Source organism: Cetorhinus maximus, chromosome 28 (genome assembly GCF_964194155.1).
Source record: "Cetorhinus maximus chromosome 28, sCetMax3.hap1.1, whole genome shotgun sequence".
In the NCBI taxonomy this organism is placed as follows: Eukaryota; Metazoa; Chordata; class Chondrichthyes; order Lamniformes; family Cetorhinidae; genus Cetorhinus; species Cetorhinus maximus.
In genome coordinates, this window is record NC_135906.1 from 13791727 (window position 1) to 13814500 (window position 22774).

At 46.0% G+C, this 22774-nt stretch overlaps 1 protein-coding gene across 1 annotated transcript in view; it reads left to right on the plus strand.

Annotated features, from left to right (window-relative positions):
• The first annotated feature begins 5160 nt into the window (after positions 1-5160).
• The window catches only part of LOC144668762 (adhesion G protein-coupled receptor E3-like), a 57673-nt gene continuing 40059 nt past the window's right edge, over positions 5161-22774 (plus strand). The window contains exons 1-3 of the mRNA XM_078531092.1: positions 5161-5395; positions 17988-18032; positions 19733-19870. Coding sequence (XP_078387218.1) covers positions 5161-5395; positions 17988-18032; positions 19733-19870 — 418 coding nt within the window. The remainder of the gene's footprint in view (positions 5396-17987; positions 18033-19732; positions 19871-22774) is intronic.

Here is a 22774-nt window from a genome sequence, read left to right on the forward strand (position 1 = left end):
GTTTCTTCTTGGTGTGACTTTTTATGGCTAAATGCTGAGGATTCCTGTTAACTCTATGCATGCATTGCATTGAATCCACCTGACCATCGTGCAGTCATATCTATGGTGCAATCAAGATCTGTCCAACTCCGATAAAATACAGAGAAGTGAACAACAACTAAGTTTATTTGCAAAGTATAATGACAATGCTTTTTCATCCAACTTTAACAAAGTTTAATTAAGGTAATTGCAGACGAATATTAAGTAAATGGGATGCAGATTGCTGAAAAAGAAAGCAATTGTGACTAAGTTGCTTCAAGCCTTATAGTGAACATTTTATTCAGTGACACTCCATTCTGAGTGTGGTTGTCTAGGTTCCTTTATCTCAGTAGCGTGCAGCACATTCCAACCATAATATCTGAAAATGGTATTAGAATGTCTATATACCTGTAGGAACAGTTTACAGTCAGCCTCTGTTAGAACTGTGCCTGAATTCTGGATTTTTAATCCCAGGCAAACAGCATCCAATGTCTCAATAAATCTACATTGATAAAGGAAAGCAGCAGTAATTTGCTCAGTCTTGTATTTTCCCTACACCACAATAGTAAAACCTATCCACTTCCTGTTTCAGCTTTTCCACAAACTTAACTCTTCAGCTTCTTAAGTGATATTTTCTTTATTCTTTCATGGGATGTGGGCATCACTGACAAGGCCAGCATTTGTTGCCCATCCCTAATTGCCCGTGAACTGAGTGGCTTGCTAGGCCATTTCAGAGGGCAGTTAAGAGTCAACCACATTGCTGTCGGTCTGGAGTCACATGTAGGCCAGACCGGGTAAGGACGGCAGATTTCCTTCCCTAAAGGGACATTAGTGAACCAGATGGGTTTTTCCTGACAACCAATGATAGTTTCATGGCCACCATTACTGAGACTAGCTTTATATTCCAGGTTTTATTAATTGAATTCAAATTCCACCAGTTGCTGTGGTGCTCCCTGAGCATTAACCTGGGCCTCTAAATAAAGCGCCACATTGTCGACTGATAAGACAAATGAATGTCCATGGGATTAATGGGGCAATGGCAACGTGGATGCAAAATTGGCTGAGAGAGAGAAAGCAGAGACTAATAGTGGAGCATTGTCTTTCAGACTGGAGGAAAATATACAGTGGTGTCCGCATGGGGTCGGTATTAGGAAGGCTGCTCTTTTCGCTATACATTAATGACCTGGACTTGAGTATAGGGGGTATAAAGATTGCATGTGACACAGAACTTGGAAACGTAGTGAACAGACTAGCAGCAGTCTGGAAAAAATTGCAGACACAAGGCAAATGCAATTCAATGTAGAGAAAGAGGAAGTACAGGGAGAGGCAGTATAAACTAATTGGGAAAATGTGAAATGGATGCAGGAAGAGGGAGATCTTTGAAAATCACAGGACAAGTTAATATGACATGAAAACAAACAGGGGTTCATGGCTTTATAAATGGAGGCATTGCCAGGAAGTTAGCTCACCCTTAATCTTTTTAAAAGTTCATTTACGGGATGTGGGCATCACTGGCTAGGCCAGCATTTATTGCCCATCCCTAATTGCCCTTGAGAAGGTGGTGGTAAGCTTCCTTCTTGAACCGCTGCAGTCCATGTGGTGTAGGTACACCCACAGTGCTGTTAGGGAGGGAGTTCCAGGATTTTGACCCAACGACACTGAAGGGACAACAATATATTTCCAAGTCAGGATGGTGAGTGGCTTGGCGGGGAACTTCTAGGTGGTGGTGTTCCCATGCGTCTGCTGTCCTTGTCCTTCTAGATGGTAGTGGTCATGGGTTTGTAAGGTGCTGTCTAAGGAGCCTTGGTGAATTCCTGCAGTGCATCTTGTAGATGGTACACACTGTTGCTACTGCGTGTCGGTGATGGAGGGAGTGAATGTTTGTGGATGGGGTGCCAAACAAGCGGACTGAACTTGATTGAATTTAAATTCTACTAGCTGCCATGGTGGGATCTGAACCCATAACACCAGGGCATTAGCCTGGGGCTCAGGATTGCTAGTCCAGCGACAGTACCGCTCTGCCAACATGGAGCATGGAAAAATAGGTGAAATTATGGGTGGAATCGTCCCAGATTTGCACAAAGTGCAGGAGCTGGGGGCGGGGGGGAAGTCACTTTATCCTAGGCCGCAATGGCAGGTTTTTGCGCCATATTGTTCCAATTCCACCTCATGAATGGTGCAGCCACAGGAAACACACTGTCTCGCTGGCGGGCAGCCTCCCATTTGCCCACCGCGCTGTTACCTCGCCGCTACCTCACGCAGGGCGGCCACGTTTAAACTGCAGCCACGTGCACGCTTCTCAATGCTTGCAGCACAGGACTGCTCCGAAGACACGGCCCCAAAAGCCAAGAAGAGTGCAGCCCCCGATTCAGTGACGCATCCCTGGGACGCCTTCTGGATGCCGTGGAGGCCTGCTTCGATGTCCTCTACCAGCACCCCACCCCACCCAACCGGCTCCTGGGTGCAGGAGGCCCATCAGATTCAGCACTCCGGCTTGGGAGGCGGTGGCAGAGGTGGTCAGTGCCAATGCTGCACATGAGAGGTCAGCCATCCAGTGCTGAAAATGGACGAATTACCTCACCTGTGCCGCCAGGGTAAGGCAACCACCTTATCACTCTAAACTCACACATCCACTGGTATCTCACTCACTGCCAGCCCAAGGGACATCACCACTCACTCTCTCACACACACACCCTCACATCTCCATCTGGCCTCATCTCCTCTGGAGACTGCCCCCTCAGCCCTCACCCTCTTGAGGTCACTTGCACAGGTCAACTTATGCTCCCACACACACACACGCACCCTGGGATACCCTCCTTCCCCAGTACAGCCCTCACCCTGCAGCCTCTTCCCTTGCCTGAGGCCTCTTCTTCCCCCTTCCCGGACAATGCCTAGCCCTGCAGGCGTGGAAAGGCCACCCGTGCAATCAGGCCGACGGGCTCTGGTGGTCCAGCACAGGAGGGCGATTCCGGCGAGCGGAGTTTATGATGAGATGCTAAAGCATTGCAATTAGCTTCCCGACTGCAGCCTGCCATTGACAACGTGGAGCGGACAATCGCAAACTGGTTTCACGACGGCGAGAAACCAATTTTTTGGCCTGCTCAGCGTATTGTCCCATCCCCTCATTACCTGCCATGATGCCAAATGCCAACGCGGCGGGAAAATTCCAGCCTATATACCACTCTCCATTTTTCTGATTATGAGAGAGAATAGATTCGAGCTTGGTAGTGGTCCAAAAAGATCATAATCTAGGAGACTAAGCTCAGAATTTGCCAGAGAACCTAGTGACTTCACGGCTTAAGTCATTATTACCGCCGTGACAGACTGTGGGTTACTAGATCAGCACTTGTTATTAATGGAGATTGCATAAAATCCCCTGTGACTTCCCCAACATTCTATATTTATCCCACAAAATTAACTCATTGTTCAACAACTGACCGTGCGTGCACAGAAGGGAACAAGAATACAGAAATGACCTTAAGTATCGGCCAGTATCACAAAGCAGGTGAGGGGCTGGATCAAACTTCACTCCACCTCTCACCTGCCATCTTTCTACATTGCCAGCTGCTGACCAATACCTGGTTCGGTTTTGCCGCTGTACGTCAGATCACTGAGAATGAGGTTTTGTTGGCGCTGGGCCTGATTTTGGTTCCAAACGGGTCTGACGGCAGCCCTGAGTGGTCTGGTAACGGCTGTTTTTTGGGACCGGTGGAGGTGGAGACATCAAGGCAGGAGAGAACAGGAGAAGAGGGAAGAGGAGGAGGAGGTGACTGCACAGGAAGCCGGATGCAGCAAGCACTTATCCTACTTGAAATTTTCGGTGGAGCATCTTATTTTTTTATTCGTTCATGGGATGTGGGTTTCGCTGGCTGGGCCAGCATTTATTGCCCATCTAATTGCCCTTGAGAAGGTGGCGGTGAGCTGCCTTCCTGAACCACTGCAGTCCATGTGGTGTAGGTACACCCACAGTGCTGTTAGGGAGGGAGTTCCAGGATTTTGACCCAGTGACAGTGAAGGAACGGCCGATATATTTCCAAGTCAGGATGGTGAGTGACCTGGAGGGGAACTTCCAGGTGGTGGTGTTCCCATCTGTCTGCTGCCCTTGTCCTTCTAGATGGGAGTGGTCGTGGGTTTTGGAAGGCGCTGCCTAAGGAGGCTTGATGAGTTCCTGCAGCGCATCTTGTAGAGGGTACCCACTGCTGCCACTGTGGGCAGAATGTTCTGCCTGTCGGGTGGGCCAGTCAGGAGCGGGCGTGGGCAAGCGCGGAGACGATCGCCAACTGCGATCAGCAACGCGCCGCCATTTTTCGTAGGTGGGCCAATTAAGTGCTACCTGTGCGGGTGGGAGTGGGGAGGGAGAGTCGAGGCCTGCGCTCTTTCATGCACGTGCGCGAATGAGCGCAGAAATCTCCTTGAGGCACAGAGCTGCCTCAGGGAGATTAAGTTCATATTGAAAGTTTGAAATAAAGAAAAATTAAAATTATTTGGACATGTCCCCTCATGTGACAGTGTCACAGGAGCTGGGACATGTTTATGAATTGCTGGGGGGGGAAAAAACTATTTATTTAATAAAACCTTCAGGAAACCTCATCCCGCCCGTGGATGAGGTTTCCTGAAAAACGCAAAGGCTGTTTGGGCCCTTCGCCTGCCCGCCAACCTTAAGGTTGGACGGGTAGCTCGAGAATGACTTTAATTGGTTTATTAATGGCCTTAACAGGCCTTTGACAGTTCGGCGGGCGCGCGCCGGAGGTGAAAGGCCGGAATGACACGTGGTGACGTCGGGACACACGCCTGTCATTTTACACGTCAGCGTGCAGGACCTGCCCCTCCACACCGACATGAAAATTCTGTCCTATGTGTCCGTGGTGGAAGGAGTGAATGTTTGTGGATGAAATGTCAATTAAGCGGGGCTGCTTTGCCCTGGATGGTGTTCTGTTTCTTGAGTGCTGCACTCATCCAGGCAAGTGCAGAGTATTCCATCACACTCCTGACTTGTGCCTTGTAGATGGTGGACAGGCTTTAGGGAGCCAGGGGGTGAGTTACTCGCTGCAGGGTCCCTAGCCTCACCGCCATTTCACCGAGGTGTCTGTCAGCGAACTATGTCACCCACTTCAGCCACAAGTTGAGCACCGTATCAGAGCAATGTTAGCACAGCCTATGGCTGTCAAAGTCATTGAGGCCCTTAGCTTTAATGCCATAGACTTCTTCCTGGCTACTGAAGGTGACATCCTCGACAAATCCCAACTCGCAACCCTGGAAGATCTATCGGGGAGTCACCAGGTTCCGGAGGAGCGCTTACATCTACTTCCACTTGGACAGAGTGAATCAGGAAAAGTGATCTCAAGACTTCACATAGCATGTGTCCTCATGTTGCAAGGTACCATAGACAGCACCCACATTGCCCACCACACTCCCCATCACCAGCTGGGAATCTTTGTCAATTGAAAGGGATTCCACTCGCTCAATGCCCAGATAGTGGTTGACCACAGGTAGCGCATCAAACATGTCTGAAGATGTTATAATGGCAGCAACTCTAACTCCCTCATCACACACCTGTCTTCTGTTCCACCTTTATGTCCAAGGAGGCCACAGGTGGTTACTGGGCTACAAGGGTTATCCACATTAGACATGAATTGTAACTCCTGCCAGGTACCCAGGTACAGCTCCAGAGCTGGTCCACAGTGAGAGTCAGGGTTCGGGAGATGGGGGGATTGGTGCTGTTGGGGATTTGGGTGGTCGGTAGCCGGCGGGGGCTGGGGGGGTGATGGTAGTGCGTATGGGTGAGGAAGGTAGTTGGGGGGCCGGGGTTCTTGTCAGAGGGTCGGGGTCAAGGGGTGATATCCAGCGGGGGTGGGGTTAGTTGGGGGTTAGTCACAAGGTCAGCAGACTTGGGAGGTTATTCAGAGGGGTGGGAGGTGTGGTCCGGAGGGGTCAAATTGCCCAGGTATGTCCTGTACACACAAAGCAGGACAAATCCAACCCGGCCAATTACCGCCCCATTAGTCTACTCTCGATCATCAGTAAAGTGATGGAAGGGATCATCAACAATGCTATCAAGTGGCACTTGCTTAGCAATAACCTGTTCACTGACACTCAGTTTTAACTCCGGCATGATGCCACCACCAAACACATCTTCCCTTCACTCCCCCGGCAGCATTCCGCAGGGATCGTTCTCTCCGGGACACCCTGGTCCACTCCTCCATCACCCCCTACACCTCAACCCCCTCCCAGGGCACCTTCCCATGCAGCCGCAGAAGGTGTTACACCTGCCCCTTTACTCCGCCTCTCTTCACCGTCCAAGGGCCCAAACACTCCTTTCAAGTGAAGCAGCATTTCACTTGCACCTCCCTCAATTTAGTCTACTGCATTTGCTGCTCCCAATGCGGTCTCCTCTACATTGGAGAGACCAAACGCAGACTGGGTGACTTTGTGGAACACCTTCAGTCTGTCCGCAAGCATGACCCAGACCTCCCTGTCGCTGGCCATTTCAACACTCCACCCTGCTCTCATACCCACATGTCCGTCCTTGGCCTGCTGCAATGTTCCAGTGAAGCTCAACGCAAACTGGAGGAACAGCACCTCATCTTCCAACTAGGCACTTTACAGCCTTCCGGGCTGAATATTGAGTTCAACAACTTCAGACCATGAACTTTCTCCTCCATCCCCATCTCCTTTCCGATCCCCCTTTTTCCAATAATTTATATTTTTTAAATATATTTTTCTTTTCCCACCTACTTTTAAATTTATTTCGATCTATCGTTTTATCTCCACCTTTTAGCCAATTTCGATCCCTTACCCTCACCCCACCCCCACTAGGGCCATCTGCCACTTGCTTGTCCTGCTTTCTACCCTTAATGTCACCATTAGCACATTCCTTAGATAATATCACCACCGTCAACACCCTTTTGTCTATGACATCTTTGGCAATCTCTTCTTTGCCTCCACCTATCACTGGCCCTCTATCCAGCTCTACCTGTCCCAACCCCCCTCAACCAGCTTATATTTCACCACATTTCTATATTTCTTTAGTTCTGATGAAGAGTCATTTGGACTCGAAACGTTAACTGTGTTCCTCTCCGCAGATGCTGTCAGACCTGCTGAGTTTTTCTAGCTATTTTTGTTTTTGTTTCAGATTTCCAGCATCCGCAGCATTTTGCTTTTATATCACTGACACTCAGTTTGGGTTCATTCAGTTTCTGACCTCATTGCAGCCTTGGTTCAAAAGAGATGAACTCCAGAGGTGAAGTGACTGTCCTTGACACCAAGGCAGCATTTGACCGAGTGTGGCATCAAGAAACCCCAGAAAAACTGGAGTCAATGGGAATCAGGGGGAAAACTCTCCACTGGCCGGAGACACACCTAGCACAAAGGAAGATGGTTGTGGTTGTTGGAGGTCAATCATCTCAGTTCCAGGACATCACTGCAAGGGATCCTCAGGGTAGTGTCCTAAGCCCAACGTCTTCAGCTGCTTCATCAATGACCTTACCTCCATGATAAGGTCAGAGGTGGGGATGTTCGCTGATGATTTGCACAATGTTCAGCACCATTTGCGATTCCTCAGATACTGAAGCAGTCCATGTCCAAATGCAGCATGACCTGGACAATATCCAGGCTTGGGATGACAAGTGGCAAGTAACATTCGCTCCACACAAGTGCCAGGCAATGACCATCTCCAACAAGAGAGGATCTAAGCATCTCCCCTTGACAATCAATGGTGTTACCATTACTGAATCCCCCACTAACAACATCTTGGGGGGTTACCATTGACCAGAAACTGAACTGGACTAGCCATATAAATACTGTGGCTACAAGAGCAGGTCAGAGGCTAGGAATCCTGCAGAGAGTAACTCACCTTGTGACTCCCCAAAGCCTGTCCACCATCTACAAAGCACAAGTCAGGAGTGTGATGGAATACTCCCCACTTGCCTGGATAAGTGCAACTCCAACAGCACTCAGGGTGTTTGACACCATCCAGGACAAAGCAGTCCACTTGATTGGCACCACATCCACAAACATTCACTCCCTCCATCACCGACACGCAGTAGCAACAGTGTGTACCATCTACAAGATGCACTGCAGGAATTCACCAAGGCTCCTTAGACAGCACCTTACAAACCCATGACCACTACCATCTAGAAGGACAAGGACAGCAGACGCATGGGAACACCACCACCTAGAAGTTCCCCGCCAAGCCACTCACCATCCTGACTTGGAAATATATTGTTGTCCCTTCAGTGTCGTTGGGTCAAAATCCTGGAACTCCCTCCCTAACAGCACTGTGGGTGTACCTACACCACATGGACTGCAGCGGTTCAAGAAGGAAGCTTACCACCACCTTCTCAAGGGCAATTAGGGATGGGCAATAAATGCTGGCCTAGCCAGTGATGCCCACATCCCGTAAATGAACTTTTAAAAAGATTAAGGGTGAGCTAACTTCCTGGCAATGCCTCCATTTATAAAGCCATGAACCCCTGTTTGTTTTCATGTCATATTAACTTGTCCTGTGATTTTCAAAGATCTCCCTCTTCCTGCATCCATTTCACATTTTCCCAATTAGTTTATACTGCCTCTCCCTGTACTTCCTCTTTCTCTACATTGAATTGCATTTGCCTTGTGTCTGCAATTTTTTCCAGACTGCTGCTAGTCTGTTCACTACGTTTCCAAGTTCTGTGTCACATGCAATCTTTATACCCCCTATACTCAAGTCCAGGTCATTAATGTATAGCGAAAAGAGCAGCCTTCCTAATACCGACCCCATGCGGACACCACTGTATATTTTCCTCCAGTCTGAAAGACAATGCTCCACTATTAGTCTCTGCTTTCTCTCTCTCAGCCAATTTTGCATCCACGTTGCCATTGCCCCATTAATCCCATGGACATTCATTTGTCTTATCAGTCGACAATGTGGCGCTTTATTTAGAGGCCCAGGTTAATGCTCAGGGAACACCACAGCAACTGGTGGAATTTGAATTCAATTAATAAAACCTGGAATATAAAGCTAGTCTCAGTAATGGTGGCCATGAAACTATCATTGGTTGTCAGGAAAAACCCACCTGGTTCACTAATGTCCCTTTAGGGAAGGAAATCTGCCGTCCTTACGCGGTCTGGCCTACATGTGACTCCAAACCCACAGCAATGTGGTTGACTCTTAACTGCCCTCTGAAATGGCCTAGCAAGACACTCAGATGAAGAGCAATTAGGGATATGCAACCAATGCTGCCTTGTCAGTGATACCCACATCCCATGAAAGAATAAAGAAAATATCACTTAAGAAGCTGAAGAATTAAGTTTGTGGAAAAGCAAACAGGAAATGGATAGGTTTTACTATTGTGGTGTAGGAAAAATACAAGACTGAGCAAATTACTGCTGCTTTTCTTTATCAATGTAGATTTATTGAGACATTGGATTGCTGTTTGCCTGGGATTAAAAATCCAGAATCCAGGCACAGTTCTAACAGAGGCTGACTGTAAACTGTTCCTACGGGTATATAGACATTCTAATACCATTTTCAGATATTATGGTTGGAATGTGCTGCACGCTACTGAGATAAAGGAACCTAGACAACCACACTCAGAATGGAGTGTCACTGAATAAAATGTTCACTATAACGTTTGAAGCAACTTAGTCACAATTGCTTTCTTTTTCAGCAATCTGCATCCCATTTACTTAATATTCATCCGCTATTGCCTTAATTAGACTTTGTTAAAGTTGGATGAAAAAGCATTGTCAAATAAATAAATTATTTACAAATAAACTTAGTCATTGTTCACTTCTCTGTATCTTATTGGAGTTGGACAGATCTTGATTGCACCATAGATATGACTGCACGATGGTCAGGTGGATTCAATGCAATGCATGCATAGAGTTAACAGGAATCCTCAGCATTTAGCCATAAAAAGTCACACCAAGAAGAAACCGCTTCTCAGAAGACTTTGGGTGACCGTGAGATTGACTCTCCAGAAGCGCATTTCACCCACAAAACTGTAAGCTGTTGCTGCTAATTGCTTCTTTCCTCCCACACCTAAAAGAACACATTCTGCAGATTAGCTGGGCTAAAATATTTGATCTGCTCAATTGATTAAATACTAAAAATTCCACTCAGAACTGAACAACAGGTTTCTTCTCAAATACCAACAGATTTGTGGAGCTGTTTTGATGCAAGGAGCACAAGGAAGATGAAGACTAGGCATTGTTTGGTGTTTCATGGTGAGTTTGGTATAATTAGCTATGTATGTATGAGTTTATGTATAAGATAATGCACATCCATTTTATAACCGTTTTTACATCTTCACCTATGTAGGAAGTTAAGAGCCACTAACCTCATCCTTTTAATGTTACAGCCTCTCTCAAATTAGAGTTTGAATTGTATTCCCTGCACATGTAATTGCTTTTTTTCATTCATGCAGCGTTCCTAATACCGACCCCATGCGGACACCACTGTATATTTTCCTCCGGTCTGAAAGACAATGCTCCACTATTAGTCTCTGCTTTCTCTCTCTCAGCCAATTTTGCATCCACGTTGCCATTGCCCCATTAATCCCATGGACATTCATTTGTCTTATCAGTCGACAATGTGGCGCTTTATTGAGAGGCCCAGGTTAATGCTCAGGGAGCACCACAGCAACTGGTGGAATTTGAATTCAATTAATAAAACCTGGAATATAAAGCTAGTCTCAGTAATGGTGACCATGAAACCATCGATTGTCATTAAAAACCCAACTAGTTCACTAATGTCCTTTAGGGAAGGAAATCTGCCATCCTTACCTGGTCTGACCTACATGTGACTCCAGATCCACAGTCGTGCGGTTGACTCTAAACTGCCCCCTGAAATGGCCTAGCGAGCCACTCAGTTCAAGGGCAATTAGGGATGTGCAACAAATGCTGGACTTGGCAGCGACTCCCATGTCCCATGAAATAATACATTTTTTTAAAATGTCTTTTGAAATTCCATGTACACATTATCGACTGTAACATCCCCATAAAGCCTCTCCATTGCATTAAATGTTGTACCCATATTGGGTGACATTACAATTGAGGAGACAATCTTACCTGGATATGTAAATGGAAAATCCCAAGCATATAGAGCCGCTCCAAAGTGTTGACTTCCTTATAACTCTTAATTGCCATTATACTTTTCTCTCATTCTGTTGCAAATATATACAGCCAAGAGCATTGGACAATGAACTAAATTGCAAACTGCACAATTTAACAACAAAGTGACATAATCTAAAGCGCATGGGTTAATCTATTTATCAAGATAGCACAGAATCCCCCCACTAAGAAGTGGCAGATGGAATACAACGTGGGGAAGTGTGAGGTCATGCACTTTGGTAGGAAGAATAGAGGCATAGACTATTTTCTAAATGGGGAGAGAATTCAGAAGTCTGGAGTGCAAAGGGACTTGGGAGTCCTAGTCCAGGATTCTCTTAAGGTTAACTTGCAGGTTGACACGGTAGTTAGGAAGACAAATGCAATGTTGGCATTTATTTCGAGAGGACTAGAATATAAAAGCAGGGATGTGCTGCTGAGGCTTTATAAGGCTCTGGTCAGACCACATTTAGAATATTGTGAGCAATTTTGGGCCCCGCATCTCAGGAAGGTAGGGTCCAGAGGAGGTTCATGAGAATGATCCCAGGAATGAAAGGCTTAACATATGAGGAACGTTTGAGGACTCTGGGTCTACACTCGATGGAGTTTAGAAGGATGAGGGGGGATCTGATTGAAACTTACAGAATACTGAAAGGCCTGGATAGAGTGGACATGGGGAAGATGTTTCCATTATTAGGAGAGACTAGGACCCGAGGGCACAGCCTCAGAGTAAAGGGAAGACCTTTTAGAACAGAGATGAGGAGAAACTTCTTTGGCCAGAGAGTGGTGAATTTATGGAATTCATTGCCACAGAAGGCTGTGGAGGCCAGGTCATTGAGTATATTTAAAACCGAGATAGATAGGTTCTTGATTGGTAAGGGGATCAAAGGTTACAGGGAGAAGGCGGGAGAATGGGGTTGAGAAACTTATCAGCCATGATTGAACGGCGGAGCAGACTCAATGGGCCGAATGGCCTAATTTCTGCTCCTATGTCTTATGGTTTTATGGTCTAATCAACATACTTCCCTTTCCAACACAGTTCTCCATTTCAGCAACAAAAATGCAAATGAGTATAAAAATAAAGACCAAACAAAAGATTCAGATTGACTGGGGCTCACAGATGTCATGAATTAATAAAAGTGCAGCAAGTCAGCCTTCAACAGTCCCTGGGTCTGAGGCTGACACTTAATGCAAAAGGTGCGAGATTGAGAGGGAGAAAAGGTTTCAGCAAAATGCGATCCCTGTACTGGGCAAACTTCCTAGGTAAGTCATTGATTCTGGACACCAATATCTATTAATCAATGTGCCGTTCTCATGTAAAATATCCCTCCAATACTTGAACCTATCTTTTCTAACTTCCCGCTATATATTTCCAGCATATTGCTTTTTTTCTCCGGGATCTGTTTATCTACTTAATCTCAGCATTTCATTCCAGACAGAATATTTTCAAAAAGGACCGTATCTATTCTGAGCAGTCAACTGTCCACTATTAACTTCCCTGCAGGTTTTAATCAGGTTTGAATTTGGTTGCCATTAACTCGGCTTTGAAATACGCAGAATCGTACAATGGTTGCGGCACAAAAGGAGCCCACTGGGTCTCTCATGTCATGCCAGCTGTCCACACGGGGGACTCAGTTTGTTCCAATTCTCCGCCCTTTCTCCGTGGCACTATACGTTTTTATTTTAATCTCCAGGTGCCTACCCAATCCCTTTTTTGAAGGCATGGTTGAGCACTCTCTCAGGCAGGTGCTTTCGACCGCACCTTCCAAACTTGAGACCTCTACCATCTGGGAGGACGAGGGCAGCAGATACAGGGGAACACCGCCACCTGGTAGTTCCCCTCCAAGCCACTCACCATCCTGACTGTCGCTGGGTCAAAAACCTGGAACTCCCTCCCTAACAGCGCCGCGGGTGTACCTACACCACAGGGACTGCAGCGGCTCAAGAAGGAAGCTCACCGCCACCTTCTCAAGGGCAACTAAAATTCCAGATATCAGATAACTGACATGCCAGCCTTGATCGTTGCACCAAAACTCTCCTTGTTTAATTAACCTGAAAATCACCCGCATTCAAGTGATTGTGCAGTCACTTTTGTATGGTGTTGTCATTACTATCATTAGCTTATCCCCATACTGTATAATCACTGCGTCGACATTGAAATATTGCATAACCATCACATGTAGCCTTACTGGAGGCTACAGTCATGTTTAAGTGTTCTTTGGTTGTCATTAACCCTTCCGAATTATGAGGGGTTTTGATAGAGGGGGATTGGCAGGAAGGTCAGTAACCAGAGGGCGCAGGTTTAAGATCTCTGCAAAAGGACTAAGGTGGAAATGAGGAGGGTGTCTTTTGTTAAACAGTGAGTTAGGATCTGGACTTTTTTAAAATTTGTTTGAGGGATGTGGGCGTTGCTGGCTAGGCCACCATTTGTTGCCCAACCCTAATTGCCCTTGAACTGAGTGGCTTGCTAGGCCATTTCAGAGGGCAGCTAAGAGTCACACGTAGGCCGGACCAGGTAAGGGTGACAGATTTCCTTCCCTAAAGGGCGTTAGTGAACCAGATGGGTTTTTATGACAACCGACAATGGTTTCATGGTCATTGTTAGACTTTTAATTCCAGGTTTTTTTTTTAAATTAATTTCAAAGTTCACCATCTGTCATGGTGGGATTCAAACCCTGGTCCCCAGAACATTACCCTGGGTGTCCGGAATACTAGTCTAGTGACAATACCACTAGGTGATCGCCTCCCCTAGGATCTGGAATGCGCTGCCCAACTGGGTGGTGGAAGCAGATTCAATAGTAACTTTCAATAGAGAACCAAGTACCTGCTTGAAAACGAACGAAAGGGGGAGGTTATGGGGAAAGAGTGGATCGCTCTTTCAAGGGGCTGCCATAAGCACGATGGGCTGAATAGCCTCCATCTGTGCTGTGGAATGTGAAAAGACAATAACATCCATCTTGAGAGGGCAGGCTTAACATCCCATCAAAATGATTGCACCTCTGACAGTGCAGCCCTGCTTAAGTATTGGGCTAAGTTTTTTTTTATTCTTTGATGGGATGTAGACATCGCTGGCAAGGCCAGCATTTGTTGCCCATCCTTAATTACCCTTGGAACTGAGTGGCTTGCTAGGCCATTTCAGAGGGCAGTTAAGAGTCAACCACATTGCTGTGGGCCCGGAGTCACATGTAGGCCCAGACCGGGTAAAGACAGCCGATTTCCTTCCCTAAAGGACATTAGTGGACCAAATGGATTCGTACAACAATGGATGACAGCTTCATGCTCACCATTACTGAGCTTCAGCTCCTGATTTTATTTATCGAATTTAAATTCCATCAGCTGCCATGTGAAAGAATCATTATGGGATAGAGGAGGCCATTTGGCCCATTGAGTCCATGCCACCTCTTTATAGGGGAATCCAGTCAGCCTGGAATTGTTGCTTAAATCTCTTGGGGTGGAGAGGGCTTTGGACTCGCAATGTTCTGATCCAGATATGGGGAGTGCCTCTCCTGGGCCATAGCTGACCTTATGGAGATAAAGAGGACTGAGTTGAATGACCTGAAAACTGGATCAGGACGACAAGGACTAGAAGATTCCAGAGATCATCATAATTGAGGGAGTGCAAAAACGGTCAAGAGTAAATTTTCCGACTTCTGTGTTTGAGCACAGAACAGTGCTCCCAGCAGCAAAATAGTCAGGAAAATCAAACTGCCACAGCCCGGGAGTTGCAGTCCATTATTTTTAAACAAATGGAATATTATGGGGCACGGTCTATGGGGAGAGGCACTGTTACAGGAATGCAACAGCAGAAAAATTAGCCTCCAAAAATATGTAGTATACAAATGGCTAAGGCGGTGACAAGGAAGGGAATTCCACAGCACAGCAAGAGGCTCTCATTCAGCCAGTCATGTCAGTGCTGACTCTTTGATTGAGCCATCCAATTAATCCCACTCCCCCCTGCTCTATCCCCGTAACTCTGTAATTTTGTCTTCCTCTTCAAGTTTATATCCAATTCTCTTTTGAAAGTTACTATTGAATCTGCTGTCTCCACTCTTTCAGGCAGTGCGTCCCAGGTCATTCTGCGTTTATAAAAATAATTCTCACCTCCACTTCTGAGTCTTTTTTTTTGCCGATTACCTTTAATGTGACCTCTGGCTACGGGCCCTCTTGTGGTGGAAGCAGTTTCACCTTATTCCTAGAAAATCCTAGAATGCCTCTAGTATATCTCTCCATAACAAACACAGCTTCTCCAGTCTCTCCACATCACTGGAGTCCTGCATCCCTGGCGCCATCCTAGCCAATCGCCCCTGCACCCTCCCTCTAACATGCGCAATTTAGAATGTATCCCAACTAATTCAGGAGTAATCGTGCGCACGGTGTTGAACACTGGCTTTGAAGAAAGCGGAATGGACATAACTGCAGTTCAAGTCTTTTTTTAAAAAAATGACTTAAGTTGTTTCTTAAAATAGAGCCAGCTGCTCCAGCAAAGTGTCTTGGCTTTTGAGAAGTGGAACAGGAACCCTTTGCGACTGTCAGGCTTGGCAGCAGGCTCTGCGGTCATTTTGTTCCTTCCAAGTAGTCAGCAGGAAATATCTGGGTCCGGGTGAATGCCAACTAAGACTTGTGACCCAGATGTTGTGCTGTGGGATCTCAGACAGCCAGCTTTGATTGCTACATTCCCCTTTCCCCTGACCGTGAGGGTGTCAATTGAGACGGGTCTCAGCAGCGTCTCAGTTCCCAGGTGGACCTGTCCCCAGATCCTGAGTGGGTACAGTCAACAGCGAGCTGACCAATCTCACTCATTCGTACTGTGAGGCCGGGGGCCCCAGAGCATTCTAATCCACATTACCGCCCCAATTCTCCATTGCAAAAAAAAAAATAAAATAAACATAAAATCCTGCCTTTATACAGCATTTATTTTGTAACTTCGGGTCACCCCCCAAAGCACTTGACAGTCAACGAAGCACCTCTGGAGTAATGTCACTGGTGTAGGAATCAGTGCAGCCAGCCTGAGAGCAGCAAAGAGCAATGAGCAGATAATCTGTTCTAATGATGTTTAATGATTGATGGATAATAATAAAGATTAATAATTATAATGGAATAATTAATGATATAATCTGCACTGATGATGTCTGTTGAAAGTTAAATATTGTCCTATAGCTCCTTTCCACAGAAGAGCAGAAGATGCTATCTTAGTGCCATGGCCAATATTTTCCATAGAACCATAGAACCATAGAACACTACAGCACAGAAAAACAGGCCATTCGGCCCTTCTAGTCTGTGCCAAAATATTATTCCGCTAGTCCCATTGACCTGCACCTAGTCCATAACCCTCCAGACCTCTCCCATCCAGGTATCTATCTAATTTATTCTTAAAACTTAAGAGTGAGCCCGCATTTACCACATCAGATGGTAGCGCGTTCCACACTCTCACCACTCTCTGAGTGAAGAAGTTCCCCCTAATGTTCCCCCTAAACCTTTCCCCTTTCACCCTAAAGCCATGTCCTCTCGTATTTATCTCTCCTAATCTAAGTGGAAAGAGCCTACTCGCATTTACTCTGTCTATACCCCTCATAATTTTGTAAACTTCTATCAAATCTCCCCTCATTCTTCTACGCTCCAAGGAATAAAGTCCTAACCTGTTTAATCTTTCCCTGTAACTCAACTCCTTAAGGCCCGGCAACATCCTAGTAAATCTTCTCTGCACTCTCTCAATCTTACTGATATCCTTCCTGTAGTTAGGCGACCTTAGCTAATACCGCTAAAATAGGTGAGCTGGTCACCATTATATTGTTGTTAGTGGGACTTCACTGAACACCAGTTGGCTGTCACATTCCTTATATTAAAAGAGCAACAGGTGGAGCTAGCTGCTTCGGCCGACTACTGCGCAGAAGCAGCACGAGTGGTATACTCCACTAACAGGGTGTTGCCATCAAGCCAGTGGGACACTCTACCTGCCGCACATATGAGTAATGTGGTGTATGGATTTCAGTGCCGGTGTGATGCCAGGAATGCGGGCATGTATGTCCCAATGACTGGTGGATCACATCAAACAGCACGTTCCCTTTGGCTGTTCACAACAGTCAAAGTACTGACTGTAGTCAACCAAACGGTGCTTGCAAAGCTCAGAACATAGCGTCCAACATTAGATGTGTTTTCATGACTGGACAACACTTACCAAATAATCCCGATTATGCGAAGAATTACACTAAAAATGAATTTAAGATTATTGGGCTTGCAGTGTAGCTCACTTATACATGCTAGAAGCTACATATACTCACGCACAGTGCCGTCTCGATTGCAAAGAGAGAGAATACACCCCCACATTGCACCTTTGTCAACTAAACAAAAGCTTGGGGGACAGCCATTACATGGTTCATTCCCCATGACAATGCCTTGACCAATCAGAGTCCGCTTGCCAACCAATCAGCACCCTCTTCTCATGCAGTGTAAATTGTTGCTTCCTTTGAGATTTGGTATTTTTGCGATTTTTGACCTGATGAGCGCAAGATGAAAAGTTTTGACAGCAATTCCCCTTTTCTCAGCAATACTCAAGACAGTAACGACACCTCAAACGTACTTCAATAGCTGTAAAATGCTTTGGGACATCCTAAGGTTGACATAAGGGTTCTCAACCCTGTGAAATGGTGTCTGAGAGTGGCTACGTCACACTGGTCACTACCTGAAGAATAAAGTCAGGCTGTAGGTGTTTAACCATGGCATTGGATTGAGATTATTCTGTCTGTATGGTCGACTAAGGTCTCATACCACTTTTGAGGCTGTAAATGGTATCAGTGCAGTTCTCGCATCTCAGTACAGTCTGAAAAACTTTCTCTCATGGGTTACATGTGAAAAGTTTAACAGATGTCTTTGGTATTTTGCAGTGGCTGTTTGGATTCCGCACGCAGTGAACACTGGTGGATTCACGGGTGAGTTAAAATCTGGAAATTGGGAGCATCGAACTCAGTTGATTGAGTAAAATAATCAAGTAAAAATGCTCTTGGGAAGTTCAGACTCCCATTTACTTATTAAAGTTTTACTTCACGACTTAAGAGAAAGAGATTAATTATCCGTATCCCTCCAGCCTTACGTTGGAACTTAGAAATGACGTTGTGGGATATTGTTTGGCATATGCTTAAAGTTTAACACATTCCGTGAAATTTCTCAGCCATATTAATGGGTGTGGGAAACCATAAAAGAGCCAAAATGATGTATAAAATAACTTAATGTGAAAAGTTTAAACATTTGTCCATCACCGTTGTCCCTTTTCCTCTCTTGGCTGTTTCTTTCTTTGTCTCATATTAATCCAAGTTCTCCTCACTTTAATCACTGAATTTATCAAGGGCTTCCTACCGATCTCCCTGAAACAGATACTTCAACTGACTATTCCGGTGATGATCCTGCAACTGATTTGATTGACACCGGTAAGATATCTGTTCCTCAGCTTCATTAATGACTCGCTCAATGTCTGTTCCATAAGTGTATTTATTTATGAAGAATATTTAATTGATAATTGAAATAATGCTGAAGCATTTGGGTTCAATTGCTTGGCAACTTGACCTAACCTGTGATCCTGTAACTAACTGGATGGCCTAGACAGTTAACTGTCTCTCAATGTTCATTTATTATCTTGATTCAGGGTACATGTTGACATCACTGTGTACGAGGCAGGGGTGGGACTTGTGGTTATTTATTTTCCGTTCTTGTTCAGCCATGTCTTCCCTTCCTCTGCAGTATTAAATAGTAGCCTGAGGGGCCCTGATTACCTGCTGAAGTGCTATTTTTGAAGGGGGGTAAACCAAAAGCCCGATACAGCTGAACCCAATCCTGCCTTTTCCAAACACACTCACTTTTCCATGTCAGCCAATGGATAGGGATCAAGAGTTAGACTTTTTCTGAATGTAAAGACTGGTTTGGTCTCAAGGGGGGCAGGGTTACCAAACCAACATTCTTCCAACTCACCACAAAGCAGGCACTAAGGGGCTAGCTGCGGGGTTGTGACCTGTAGCACTCTCAGTCGGTGATAGAAACTTTTTTGCGTTCGTGACCCCACTTCAGGGACTTGAGCCCAAATTCTAGGCTGACACTCCAGCGCAGGGCTGAAGGAGTGCAGCACTGCCAGGCGAGATGTGGAGCTGAGGCTGTCTTTCGTCTCGGGCAGACGCGAGAGGTCCCAATGTCTGTATTTCGAAGGAGAGCGGAGGAGTTGTCCTGTGGTACCCTAGTCAAAATGTATCCCTCCCTCAACGTCCCAAAAACAGTTTGATGCCAGTCGCGTGAAAATGAAACCTTTAAGTTTACAGTTTGAAAAGTAAACACTTAAGCTGAACTATTGTTTGTTCTTATCTGGCACCAGGTTGTGGAGCAAATGAAAGCAAAATACTGCAAATGCTGGAAATCTGAAATTAAAAACAGGAAGTCCTGGAAATAAAAAGCAGGTCTGGCAGCATCTGTGGAGAGAGAGACACAGTTAATGTTTAGAGTCCCCATCAGGCTTGAAACATGACCTCTGTTTCTTTCTCCATAGATGTTGCCAGACCTGCTGTGAGTTTTTCCAGCACTTTCTGCTTTTAATTCTGGGAAATATGAATCTGGTTTTTTTTTTGATGGATTTCACCTTCTATTGCAGATGACGAAGATTTGGGTTCAACCTGCGGCCCTCATGCACAATATCATGTAGCAAACGGAAGTCTCCACTGCGCTTGTGAAAAAGGATATATCCCAACTTCAGGAAAAACCACCTTGAGTAACAAGGCAGGGTGTAGAAGTAAGAGGACACTTATTCTCGAGAGTTCTAGGTGCAGAGCCAAGGTTTACCAAGATTTTTAAACGTTTCAGGAAAGAAATAATGTAAATCAAACGACCTTACGTGTAATTAGAACTGCGAGTGCCAAAATAGCAAATCAACACAGCAGTGTTTCACTCTCCCGAGCTTGGAGCTCGAGGGAGTGCAGCACTAATTCACCACGCATTTAAATCCTGGTCAGTTTGTACTCTCCGCCATTTATCCACTTTCGCTCCATATCCCTTGATGCTCTGATCGAACTAAAATCTAACAACCCCAGCTTTGAAACCTCCAATGAATCCCCCAGCACCCACAGCCTTTAGGGAAGAAAAATCCACAGATTTGGGTGTGGAAAAAGTGCTTCCTGATTTCCCCCCACCCTCAGCGGGCTGGGTTCCATTGACCCCCAGTCAGCTGGTGAAGTGTGAAGCTAGACCCTAATATTCTTTTTGATACTGGGTTTATTCACAGAATGCAGCGTTACCCATGTCTACTTTCTACCTACTCGCCCAGTGTCCCAGTAGTCTCTCTTTATACCCTTACGAGTAACCAATAAAAAAAATAAGCTAATTAACGAATAAACTGATTAAAAAAAACAAAATTAACAGCCCTTCAAAGGAACACGCTAACAAGAAGACAAAACTTTAAAGAAACTTGGACTTGGAGCCAATGCGAAATTCCGTCTAGACAGGGGGTCAGTTCAGACGGGAGTCCACTGCAGGCTTGAGCTGCCTCGATACCTCAGGTGCAGTCAGGGCCGAGTACCACCGGTTTCAAAGCTGTTTAATGCCTCCACGACAAGCAAGGCGGCGAATTGCGAGCTCATTGATTCCCTGGATATTATCTCGGAGGACTCTCCGGTGCCGTTTAGCACCCCCTTTACCGAGACCTTTACCGCCTTTGCTTCTACCGGACATCACACCCGGAGACAAAGTCTAAGTGCTCTAAGTACCTAACTAAAGAATGTAACTCTTATAGAGTTAAAACAATTAACTAAATTAACAAAATAAGGGATAAATCAAGCACAGCCCCTAAGTCAGGTCAGCTGTAAAACCAAGGACAAAGTTTAAAGGAAACTTGTAAACATAACTAAACAATGTAGTTCAGCCATGTCTTCCCTTCCTCTGCAGTATTAAATAGTAGCCTAACAGTATCATTAATACACAATTAACGGGTCCCATTCCAGGACTTGAATGCAAAAATCAAGGCTGACACTCCAGTGCAGTACTGAGGGAGTGCTACACTGTTGGAGCTGCTGTCTTCCGGATGAGACATCAAATAGGGTATAATCAGCGTAACGAAAGAAAAGACAGGTTGTGGGGTTGTTATCACACTGCGGTTTGTGGAAGTTTGCTGTGTGCGAATTGGCTGATGGGTTTCCTACATTACAAGCAGTGAGAACAATTCAAAATGATTTCATTGGATTTCATGTGCTTTGAGACACCTGGTGGTTGTGAAAAGCGCAACAATTAGCAGCTGGCTTTCGTTTGAAGATTATATCTCCATGTTCTTGATCCCCCCCCACCAAAGAATATAATTTCTCCATATCCACCCATCACATCCATTTAACAGATTAAATGCCTCAGGCAAATCACCTATCAACTTTATAAATTCAAGGGAATGCTAACAGAGCGAATGCAACCTGTTCTGATGACTTAACCCTCTAAGCCCTGGTAGAACAGAACAGATAATAATTTTCATAATCTGATTGATATGAACACTTGATCCACATATCAACATCCCGGGGGTTACCATTGACCAGAAACTAAACTGGACTAGCCATATAAATACTGTGATTACAAGAGCAGGTCAGAGGCTAGGAATCCTGCAGCGAGTAACTCACCTCCTGACTCCCCAAAGCCTGTCCACCATCTACAAGGCACAGGTCAGGAGTGTGATGGAATACTCCCCACTTGCCTGGACGAGTGCAGCTCCAACAACACTCAAGAAACTTGACACAGTCCAGGACAAAGCAGCCTGCTTGATTGACATTTCAACCACAAACATTCACTCCCTCCACCACCAACGCACAGTAGCAGCGTGTGTACCATCTACAAGATGCACTGCAGAATTCACCAAGACCAGCACCTTACAAACTCTCAACCACTACCAGCTAGAAGGACAAGGGCAGCAGATACATGGGACACCACCACCTGAAAGTTCCCCTCCAAGCCACTCACCATCTGACTTGGAAATATATCGCTGTTCCTACACTGTCACTGGGTCAAAATCCTGGAACTCCCTTCCTAACAGCACTGTGGGTGTACCTACACCACATGGACTGCAGCGGCTCAAGAAGGCAGCTCACCACCACCTTCTCAAGGGCAATAAATGCTGGCCCACATCCCGTGGATGAATAATTAAAAAATAACTAAATAATAAAAATAAATAAATTCTGGAATTTCACGCAGAGGTGATGGCCTCATGCACCTCCTCCCCCTCTCTCACCTCCCCCTCTCTCATCTCCCCCTCCCTCCCTCCTCCCCCTCTCTTCCTCCCCCCTCCCTCCCCTCCCCCTCCCATGTCCCCCTTTCCGCCTCCCCTCCCCATTTCCTCCCCACTACCCCTTCCCCCTCCCCCACCCCCAGACACCCTTCCGACCCCCCTGACAAACCCCTACCACCTTCCCACTACTCTCCTAATCTCTCAACTACTCCCTACCCACCCCCAACTACTCACCCAGCAACTGGTAGAACCCTCCCCTTCCCATGACCAACTCCCATCCTCCCCGGATAAACTCCCACTCCCGTGCCTGCCCCTGGCTTCACCCTACAATCCCACCATCCCCACTGACCACCAGACCTCCCCCGATCCTACCCACTTACCTTGCACACTTACCTTCTCTCTGGCTTCTCAAAATGGCTGGGTCCAAAACTTCATAAGATG